Consider the following 11,299-nt stretch of genomic DNA (forward strand, 5'->3'; position numbering starts at 1 on the left):
ACAGTAGTAGGCTTTGTCAAGAGAACAAAAAAAGTTTCTTCTGTTCCTCCTAGATAGATTAATATATGTATTTTTTTTTTTATTTTACTGTCACAGCTCTAACCCTCCTTTCTATTGGGGCCGGCAAAGGGATCTATTTTAACCATAGAAATGTTTTTATTAACATCCCATCATGGATCAGTCAGCATCATGTCTGGATGGGATGATATCTACCTGCAGCAGGGAGAGACGCAGCGTGAAGAAGCCTCCTGTCGGTGCTCTGGGACCGGGGAGGAGGAGCTCTCAGCAGCACAATGGAGAAATGTGTTCACGGCAGAGTCTCTCAGTCTCAATAACACCAGAAAAAGAGTCGCTAGATTTTCACTAGTTTCTTTTCTGAATAACAGTCTCTAGAGGGTCTGAAAACTCTGTAAATATAGTGAGGAAGTCGCTAAATCATCACCGCTGTGTTCCACAACCCGCCACCTCTCATGTCAGCGAGCAGCGTGTCGGGTCGATTACGTCACACATTGGAGCGGTCAAATTATCGTACATTATGGGATTTTTGGGATTATTGATCGTACATCGTACAGAGGGCCAAATTATCGTACAAATACGATAATTATCGTACACCTGGCAACACTGTCCACGACTCCCATCTGGATCGCTAAAATAATCTCAAGCTTAATTTCCAGCTCATTTTGATGACAGTGAATATTTCTGCCTCCTCAGGTTTGGATCGATGCAGGAACCCAGATTTTCTTCTCCTATGCAATTTGTCTGGGAGCCATGACCTCGCTGGGGAGCTACAACAAATACAAGTACAACTGCTACAGGTGAGGTTTTTTTCTTGTGGGGGAGGACTGGGGACTGTAATAGTGACAGCAACTCGTGTCAGAGACGGTTGTGTGAAAAAGAAAATGGGAACTTCGGTTCCACCTGTGTTCATTAACAACCTCCATGACATATGTGTGACATAGGGACTGTTTGCTGCTGGGAGGCCTCAACAGCGGTACCAGTTTTGTGTCTGGCTTCGCAATATTTTCCGTCCTGGGCTTCATGGCACAAGAGCAAGGGGTGGACATTGCCGATGTGGCAGAGTCAGGTACGAGGGTCCCAAGGTGATGGCAGCAGTGATGGTGGGCACTGCTGTCCAAAAAAGAAAAAAAAAAGAAAGAAAAAAAGAAAAGACACAATTGGAAATGTAAAATTTTTTTAGAGTTTACAGACGATAAGAAACGTAAGTAAGGTACGGGACAAAATGAAAAGTATCGGCAATTGCACACTCCTTGAAAAAAAAAACCCTCAGAAAAGAGTCTGAAACATGTTATCCCAGTTTCAATGGACAGGCTTCCTTTCATTGATCAAATGCTGTGTGTTTTAGCAAAGAAGCTCAAGTTTTGGGTCTTCACTAACGTGTTCCACATTTAACCCGCTCATATAGTTTCACAGTGCTGCGTCCTTCTGAGCAGTGGACAGTGCTAAGAAGATTGGCTGGATGTATTGTATTTATGGGGGATGGAAACATTTTGATGTGCAGTTCTGTAGAAAGGTTATGAGCGATTATTATTTGACCTGTTGTGATAGGTCTTTGAGCAGTCTCAGTTTGGATAAACAGACTTAACTCTGACCTGACTGATGAGCTAATGGCTAATTTGAGCATTTCAAATTTCACCATGGGTTAATGCATTTTTTAAATAAAACTAGACTAATTGCTATCAGTTTTGCATTACACTGTATTGCATAAAATAACATTGGCTTGAAGTATAACTTTTAAGCCTGAAATTGTTTCAAACAACAGAAATCCCATTCAGCCTCTGCTTAGCTTGACCTAGCTGTCGCCTCGTCAGTCTGGTCAGTGTTAAATATTATTATTATTATTATTTTTAAATCAAGGTAAATCAAAGTACTATCTACAACAGGTAAGATCTTGATTAGTTGGAATCTTTTCACAGAACCACATTGCTAAACATTGGCTTTAAAGTGTACATGTGAATTTTCCGCCTGAGGAAACATTTCTGACCAGCAGCACTGCACTGTATAAACCCAGTCCTGTCAATATGGTGTTGTTTTTGTTGCTGTTTTTGTGTGTTTTCATGTTTTTATTTTTGTGAACTTTGAGCTGAAATTTGCCTGATTATGATCACAATTGCTATCTTAAGACATTAAGTCACATTTTATTGTACCAACAGCAATTTATCAATGGCTTACAATAACACAGAGACACATTTTACATCAACAAAATGAAGACATTTAAAGGTGTTATTATTTTTGTGCACTAATTACTTGATTTTGCTCAACTGTGCAACTGAGGTTCAATTGCTGGCACTGTCTGATGCATTTATCATATCCTGTTGAAGTGGTTTGTTTAGAAATGTTTTAAATTGGTTTCATCGGACACAGTAAGTACAGAAATAAGCAAAGCATTTTACAGATGTGAATGCACTTGATTTGGTAAAGTTCAAATTCAAACAGTGGCTCTGTGAGGCTGAGCAGAAGGAAGTGACAGAAACTCCTGTGACATGTCAAGATATTTCCCTGATGCATTAACAGAAAACATGTGCTGTAGAAATGTTGAATAATGTTATACATATGTTGTTATGTACTTTTTAAAGTTTGTTATTTATGCTTGTTCTGTATTTTAACAAATACAAGGCACATTTATGCAAGATTTAATTCTGTTATAGTCTCTAATAATCATGGCTAACATAATGTAAAGATAAAATGGTTTTGTATCTTTGTTTTTTGGCTCTAATACACCTCATTAGATTTACTAGACATATTTTTATAGAGCCTCTTGTGTTTGTCGTCCAACCTGAAACCAGATAGACGTGCTAATCATGTCCTCGTCCCCTTCTCCCCGTCCCCCCTCTCTGTTCTCTCTCCAGGTCCTGGATTGGCCTTCATTGCCTACCCTAAAGCCGTGTCCATGATGCCGCTGCCAACCCTGTGGGCCATCCTCTTCTTCATCATGCTGCTGCTTCTGGGCCTGGACAGTCAGGTCAGTGCTTCTGTGCAAACTCTGAAACTCCCCACACAGTGTGTCCCTGATCCACCTCTAACACACTACAGGTTTCAGATTACTGACAGATGTTAACAGCAATCTGTCCCCACAAAGCCATTTTACTACCACAATGTGTGAGGATTAAAGCAGGTTTAATGGCCACAAATGAATCCTTTTTAGAAACTGATGAGCGTCTGCCAAACATTTGTTTTGTCAAAGTCATTACGATAGCCCTAATCCGAGCTGCCCACCTTTGATACGAGGCGGAGCTTTGATTAAGACGAGATAATCTAAGTTGACAAAACGCAAATCTGCGCCCGTGGGATGCTTCAGCACTATCACATTTCCAGCTTCCAAGTGTAATTCTACTCTCGTACTAAGTCAGCCCTGCACATGGCCAGCTTCCCATCCCAGCCAGGAGCAAGAGCAGGCCGACAACCTAAATTTGAGTGCATGTAAATGTTCATGCAAGTGAGGCTATTTCCATGAGGAAAATGAGGGCAGTGTGTGTTTGTGTGTGGATGCATTTCTCAAGCGTAAATGTCACGCAGATTTGTTGACCTGAAAGTTATGTATCGTTAGCGTCACTTTTATGTGGTGGCAGTGGAACAAAGGTAAATTTATTTTTTTATTGCATGAAAAAATGTTTTTTAGAGGGATGGTTAAAATAATTTTTACATGGAGTTCTGTTATAAACAATTAATATCTTACCTGTTGTAGATTAATCCTTGGATGGAAAATTACAAAAGTTTTATTGCAGTTTATCTGAATGGCATTGGATAAACATTTACACTGCCATCATTTTTACAGTATGTGGTTATTTATTTTGAATTCTGTGGGTATAAGTAAGCAAGCACACATAGTAGCAAACACTACTACTACTTAAACACTACTGGTGCACGTTGTGGTCACTTAATATTTCCATTGGAAAATTCATGGAAAGGAAACTGACCGTGGTGTAAAAGTTTTTCAAATAGCATTTGCATGAACCACCATGAACGTTTACAGACTGATGGGCAATCAACTTATGACCTTCTTCAAATTAACTCTTGGCTCATCAAACAAATCAGAAATACACTACAGTTCAAATAACTGTCCAACACTATGGCAGTGGTAGCTCAGTGGTCAGTGCCACGGTCTTGTAATCCTGAGGCTGAAGGTTCAAGCCCAGGTTGCATCAAAAATGGCCTCTGGTGTAAAACAGTTGCCCAATCTTTCCTGGGAGTTTGCTTGCTGTGGAAGAAATCAACAACCATCCACAAAAGATTTGAACTTTTATGGATCAGCACAAGGTCAGCCCTGCTAAGGTCACTGTCCATCTAAGGGGCGCCACAAACAGGACGAAAAAAATAAATTTCATAACTTTATCATTATATAGTTGATTTAGTCTGTCATTGGTTTGTGAAGGTAACTTGTTCTCTGAGTTTCTAAGCATTTGTTACTACATGAGGAGTGTAGAGGAAATTAAAGTAAAAGTAAAATAGAAAGGATAATGGAGGTTTCAGTTATGGTATGAGATAAAGTTCAGATTGAAGTTTGGTTTTCAATGTTCTGCCTTCACAAAACACTGATTTTATGTTGTTTTATTAATCCCAGGAATTTAGTAAAATGCTCTTCAAATGATTCGAAAATTCAAAGTTTTCAGTTGACCTTTTACTAAATTTTCTAGGGGAGTATACCTCTGCCCCCCCTAGAACTGCGTCACTCCACAGCTGCTCGTTACCATGAACAGGTGTTTCTTGTTGCTGTCAGCAGATGTTGGCAGATCTGATGTAAATGTCTGGATTTTGTTTCCAGTGAATTATATTGTTAACTATTTTAAACAGACAACCTGGTTTCTAAAAATAATGTCAAAATATAAAGAAAAAAACTATGTAATTTAGCAGTGAGATTTTTAAAAAAATCGCACAAGGGAAACCACTTGAAATCCTGCCTAAGGCGCCAGATTAGCCATGGCCTTCACACTGCTCTGAGATGTTAAATGTCACTTCTTTTCCTCCCCAGTTTGTTGAAGTGGAAGGACAGATCACCTCTATTGTGGATCTCTACCCATCTGTTCTCAGGAAGGGTTACCGCAGAGAGATTTTCATTGCAACTATGTGTTTCATAAGCTATCTCCTGGGACTCGCCATGGTGACGAAAGTAAGTCACTTCAGTTCACTTTGTGGAGTCGCTGCTCTCTCTTCTTGCTGCTTTCAGAAAAGGAAAAGAAAAAAAAAGAGACTCTCTATTTGGATCAACAGCAGAGATAATGCTAAGAGCGTTCCACGTGCCTGTTTGCTGCAGCGTTGTTGCAGCTAAAAATGGCTTCCGACAACATCCGTTAGTCACAACCAACCTGCGTGAATGGAAAATTTTGGAGCGCTGTTTTCCATTCAGCAGTTCACCAGGCTTCAGTGACATCTCACCACCTGTTGAACTCTGTCTTTATTGATTAGGTGCCAGTATTCTTGTGTCCTACTTTCACTGTTCCTGCCCTTCTTCTGCTTTATTTAGCCCCTCTTTTAATCCCTGTGCCTGTTTTTTAATCTTGCCCCGCACATCGAAGGACGAATTAAGTCGTGTTTTTGCCCTTTGTATTTTTCCAGGGTGGCATGTATGTGTTCCAGCTCTTTGACTACTATGCAGCCAGTGGTGTGTGCCTTCTGTGGGTTGCATTCTTTGAATGCATTGCTGTAGCCTGGGTTTATGGTAAGTGGAAATGACCCAATCCATATCATCCCAATTAATGATTCACAGGAGTTACATAAAAAGACCGGAAGGATTTCTCAAAGGTTGAGGGTGTTTTACACGTCTGTAATAAATAAGTTTTACTGCGGGTTTGTGTTCAGGCTCGGAGGAAAACAGAATGAACCCCCCCCCCGTTTGGTGGTGATTGGCCCTCCGGAGTCGCCTCCCAGCAGAATGTCTCCTCCTGTGATTAGCACAAACAAAACCTGTCTGAAAGGGAAAATGCCATAAAAGCAATGCTGCACAGTGTGTGTAATGTTGTTGTGGTTAAACCACACAGAGTCTCTTTTCAGTGACTTTGTCTTGTTGAATGGAAGCTCTGTTCCTGACATTACTGCCTTCCAACTTTGGAGCTAAGCGGGTGAAAACAGGGCCGGACTTCAGCTTGAAAAGTGTTTTTCACTAATCTGTAATCATTTATTGCATTTAAATTACCAGTATGGGTTTAATTCAGTTTTTGACTTTTTTAAAGTATGTTTTTGACCTTTATTTTGACATGGCTTGTGAATGTAAATACCCAAAGGGGGGAAAAACAGGACAAATGTCCAAACAAACAATATTAGTCATTACATTATAACTAAACCTTTTAATGCTTATAGGCATGAGGCAGAGTCCCAAGATGTGAGTTGATTTTCTCAGGTTGTCCATGCATTATTCTGCGAATTAGGCTCATAAATTTTTGTAGCTGTTCTTTTCTTTTCACAGTGTATCCGGTTGTGTCCATTCCTGTGATCTTTATTCGTTCATTCATTGGAACCTTCACAAATGAGTCCTTAGAAAGAACAGAAAAAAATCAAAGTACAAAGATATAGAGCAATAAAAAATGATTCATAAGTTTGTCCCATACTACAATCGGTGACTTCAGTCAGCAGTCAGCCAGGAAGGACGACCTTTTAGCTACTAAGATGAAGCCATGACTGTTTGTGGAAAACACAGAAGGTGACCCAGTGGAAAAATGTGCTGCAGTTTATGGTAAACATCACGAATAATCCCGGCAGGCGGGTTGTTGGAAGAAACAACGTTCAGTAGGAACAAATAGTGTCTCCTTTGGCTGAAACAAACTGCATGTCCTCACCTTTTTTGTCTGCTTGTGTTGGATAGGAGCTGACAATTTCTATGACGCAGTTGAGGATATGATTGGCTACAGACCAAACCCATGGATGAAATGGAGCTGGACCATAATCACTCCTGTCCTCTGCATGGTGAGAGCAAGTGTTTCTTTATTGGGATGGCTGTGTGTGTGTGTGTGTGTGGGGGGGGGGGTTGTCATTGAAGACATGTGACAAATGGTAATAGCTGAATCTTCCAGGTCACGGGAAGTATTGCAGAACTTGTACTAAATGTGGCGTGCGTTTTGCTTTTTCAGGGCTGCTTCATTTTCTCTCTGGTGAAGTACAAGCCCTTGACCTACAACAAGGTTTATGAGTATCCTGAATGGGCAGTTGGTCTGGGTTGGTGTTTGGCTTTGACCTCCATGATCTGCATCCCCATGGTGATGGTCATCAAGATCCTGCAGTCTGAGGGACCTCTGATTGAGGTGAGCTGACACACAAAGTTCGAACTTGAAACCAAGAAGGTCTTCACCAGTATCTATTATAAACCACCTTAGCGCATGCTGGCTACACCTCAGTTAATAACAGCTAAGTGCTGCATCTCACCAGGAAGTGTCTATTTTCTGAAAAAAATAATGACTAACCACAGTAAGGATACAGTAGCTTTCCAGCAGTAAGTCAGCAGGCAGTAAGCAGAAATAAACACCTACATACACCACGAGGCAATAACACAACCTAATGTTGCGTAAACTCCAACTTTAAATAGACCTGTTCAGCTTTTTCACCTATATTAGCTTTTTTGATTGTTTATGCAACAGAAGCAAACCAGTAACTACCCAAAACACCAGTTCTCCTGACAACAGCTAACTGCAAATATCCTGTAGAAATGCCTCGAATCGTCCATATAGTCGTAATTTTTATACTTGCTCATTTTATTTTCAAAGCCAAAATGTTCATTTGCTAGTAAATCTATTTCATTTAGTACGAGGTGCTAATAATTGGACAATCAAAGCTTTTCATCTAATGTATTAATATAATGCCACAGTGGTTTGAGGACTATAGCGTTAAAATCATGATAAACGTATTTTGATCTTTACAACTTTTGTTTGTTTATTTGGACCATATTAGAATTAAAATAGGCAAGGCCAACAAATTTAAGGAAGGGTTTTTATTTACCAAAATAAGGCAGCTCAGAACAAAAATGATCCCTGTTTTGTTTGATTTACCATAGTTGACATAATAATATAGTTTAAAAAAACATATTTTGTTAAAGAAGACTTACAAGTAATTACTTAGACCAGGGATCTTCAACATTCTTCAGTCTGGGAGCCCTAATCTGATGGAGAGACAAAGAAAAGGCCCCCTATATAATTGTGTGTGTTTGTGTCTGTGTGTGTGTGTGTGTGTGTCATTGTGTATATATTCTGCAGGTTGTACTGAAATGTTATAGAAAAATTGCAAAACTTTACAAAAGCTTTCATAGGCTCTCAGCCAGTGTGAACCTGACAGAGCAAACATTACCTGTCCAGGACGTTTGGGTCCTTCTCTTTGCAGAACACACGGAGGGTCTGGTTGTGAGTGAAGCAGAGTTCAGCTGGTGTGCTCACTGAATGTGTGCATTTCTGACCAAAACACATTATTTTATGCCTCAATTTATCAACTTGCTTCATGTTTGATTCATGGTACAAAATAAAATTTAAAATAATTTCACAACTCTATCATTAAAGACCTCTGACTTAGAAAACAAACCACGTTATTCTTATTGATTTTTACAACTAGAGAAGTCACTGGTTGAGTTGTTGCCCAGTTTAAAACCCTCATTTGTTGGCTAAGCTTTTCAGGTTTGCAGTCTATGTGAAACTTTTATATTCAGTTTATAGATTAGCTTTTAAGCAGATTGTTGGGCTAGCGTCACCACTCTTTAAGAGAAAAGTTGGCATCACTTCATTGTTTATAGTTTATCATAGGTTTAAGTCTGCTGAAGCACCGAGACAGCCAAGTGAATGAGTTTAGATGAGTTGGGATTGATTTTTATTTATGTTTTGCATTGTCTTATGCTACCTTCAAACTAAACTTTTAACGTGAGTCGGTCATTTTTTGACTGACCTACATCACACACAACACAAACATTTACTGTGTAAAGCCTGATCCCTGTCATTCTAAGCCTCAAACGAGCCCCTTTCCTGACAAACATTTATCCTAATAAAGTCCTCTCTTTTCCCCCCTCAGAGAATCAAAGCAGTGGCAGCTCCGGCAAAGTCAGACGTGAGCTCTCGCCCGAAAGAGTACAGTCTGAAGTGCAGCGAGCTGACACAGCCCCTGGACCCAAACGGGAACAATGGCTTGATCAAGCCCACCCACACCATTATAGAAACAATGATGTGAGCGCTCTCTGTGAGAGGAATTCGACTGATGTGCTTACTGTTATATTTGCTAACTTTGATAAGGGTAGGTTTACATTGTTCAATATAGTCATGTTAGAGAAACTCTGGTTTGATTTTTATTAAGATATATATATAAATTTATATATTGTAATTCTTTTTTTTACTATACTGATATTGTTGATGTTACAATTGTCACTGTAGTTGGCACTGATCTTGGTTTGGGCAGTATTTTGAGAATTTTTTTTTTAATGTTTACTATTTTTCTGTTGATTCCAGAGAGATTGTTGGGGAAATTGTGTTTTGTTTTAATGGGAATAAATGGGTAATTACCTAAAAACAAACAAACAAAAAAAAATTGACCTAATGATCTTGTTGCCCTTTTTAATTCCTAATTTTTCTTTTAAGCCACAGGAAAAATAAATGCATCTCCATTTAAAAAGCAATAAAGGGCAACACAGAGTGAATATCGCTAATCTTATTGGACATCTTTCACGTTACACATCAAATGGCCTCGGTTAGTTGTTGCGAGAAATAAATAAATATAAAAAAAAAGCTGTGTAGACAAAAATTTGATAAAGAGCTTAAAGAAAAAGGGTAAGGGTAAAAGGGACGAGGCATTTTAGCGTACTCACACACTGCCTCTGTGACTACCACAGCCAGCCCCAGTGCATTTATTGGAACCTCTCTTTGCACTTTATATGTCATTTTACCTTTATTGTAGTGTTTGTTCTTATTGTGCAAGATTCTTGCACTTATTCTGCAACTCATTTCAGGACGGAATCATTTTAGCTTCTGATGTTTTGATTTTGCAAACTTTAGCATCTAGTTACTTCTCTGGTTAAGACTAAAAGGCAAAGCAGACATCAAATACAATATTTTTTTTTGTTAGTGGGATTTGTAAAGACAGCACTTAAATATGTTACTTTTTTTCTAAACCCAGCAACTTTATCCTTTTGTTTTTGCTCATCTCAGTAGTAGGGGGCGTTCTACAGAACAACTGGATCATGTTTGTGTTGTAGAATTTGAATTGTTTTATGAATCACTTATGCCTTTTTCTAATCTTTTTTTTTTACTGTACATCATTTAAAAGCATCGCCGATTCACTAAAGAAAGCTCATAATTAGATGTTCATTGTTTTAAAATTTAAGGCTGTGCAATGGCGTCAGAAATAGACCTTTTAGAAAACATTAACTATTTTGAAATACCAGCTTACAAAGCTGATTCTAAACTCTAAAGAGACTATTTTCCTAAAATGTGTAGGAGCTGCTGCTTATTCGAAAAATTAAATGTACCAAAGTATTTGTTTTGCTTCACAGTAATCCCCCTTCGAGATGCACCTTGCATCATTTCTGTATAGATGAAATAAACTTTTATTTTTTCTTGGATTTTTGTGGTGTCGTTTGTTTTTTTTCCTTAAAAGACTCATGGAAATGTCCATTTCAAGCCATGACATTTGTCACAAAACAGTTGGTTTTAGATTTCTTCTATTTTGTCTGCTTCATGATGATGTTATGCCCTGCTCTGGATTTGATGTTACACTGCTGCAGCACCTGTCGTCACCCTCTGAAAAGTTTTATTTTAGCTCTCATCTGTTTAATGTCGAGACAGCTGCTTGTTTCCTCTGAGGTGTGATGAGTTACAGGCTGGCTTCTTGCTTCACACAGACGCCAATGCTTTGATTTGGTCCAATTCCATTAGCAGTGGAGAGATCATGCTTCTGTTGAATTTAATAGAGTTTAGTCTTTTCATTGCTTTGTCATTGAAATGTTTTTTTTATTATTATTCTAGTAAAAACTGTCATCTGGTAAGCTCCATGAAATAAACTGATTGCACAATCCTTGTGGGTGTGCCAACAGGACCTCCTCTACATAAATCTGAAGTTAAAGTCTAATTTTGCTGCCTTTTTCCATGAAAAAAAAAACTGTCGATTTTGGCATTTCTGTTAAATTCTTACTCAATGCTTCATGCAAGTTTTGTTTAACCACAACTGGTAGTGATTACCAAAAATATTTTAGTCATCAGCACATACAGGTCCTTCTCAAAAAACTAGAATATTGTGATAAAGTTCATTATTTTCTGTAATGTACTGATAAACATTAAACTTTCATATATTTTAGATTCATTGCACACCAACTGAAGTAGTTCAAGCC

General features: G+C 38.7%; 1 protein-coding gene across 1 annotated transcript in view; it reads left to right on the forward strand.

Annotated features, from left to right (window-relative positions):
* LOC106523222 (sodium- and chloride-dependent taurine transporter) overlaps positions 1-10,534 on the forward strand; it is a 23,525-nt gene extending 12,991 nt beyond the window's left edge. The window contains exons 7-14 of the mRNA XM_014016592.1: positions 712-815; positions 960-1,084; positions 2,868-2,980; positions 4,988-5,125; positions 5,572-5,674; positions 6,815-6,915; positions 7,080-7,250; positions 8,995-10,534. Of these exons, the coding sequence (XP_013872046.1) occupies positions 712-815; positions 960-1,084; positions 2,868-2,980; positions 4,988-5,125; positions 5,572-5,674; positions 6,815-6,915; positions 7,080-7,250; positions 8,995-9,150 (1,011 nt within the window). The 3' untranslated portion in view covers positions 9,151-10,534. The remainder of the gene's footprint in view (positions 1-711; positions 816-959; positions 1,085-2,867; positions 2,981-4,987; positions 5,126-5,571; positions 5,675-6,814; positions 6,916-7,079; positions 7,251-8,994) is intronic.
* Positions 10,535-11,299: the final 765 nt, after the last annotated feature.

The sequence above is a fragment of the Austrofundulus limnaeus genome, unplaced genomic scaffold (genome assembly GCF_001266775.1).
Source record: "Austrofundulus limnaeus strain Quisiro unplaced genomic scaffold, Austrofundulus_limnaeus-1.0 Scaffold3, whole genome shotgun sequence".
In the NCBI taxonomy this organism is placed as follows: Eukaryota; Metazoa; Chordata; class Actinopteri; order Cyprinodontiformes; family Rivulidae; genus Austrofundulus; species Austrofundulus limnaeus.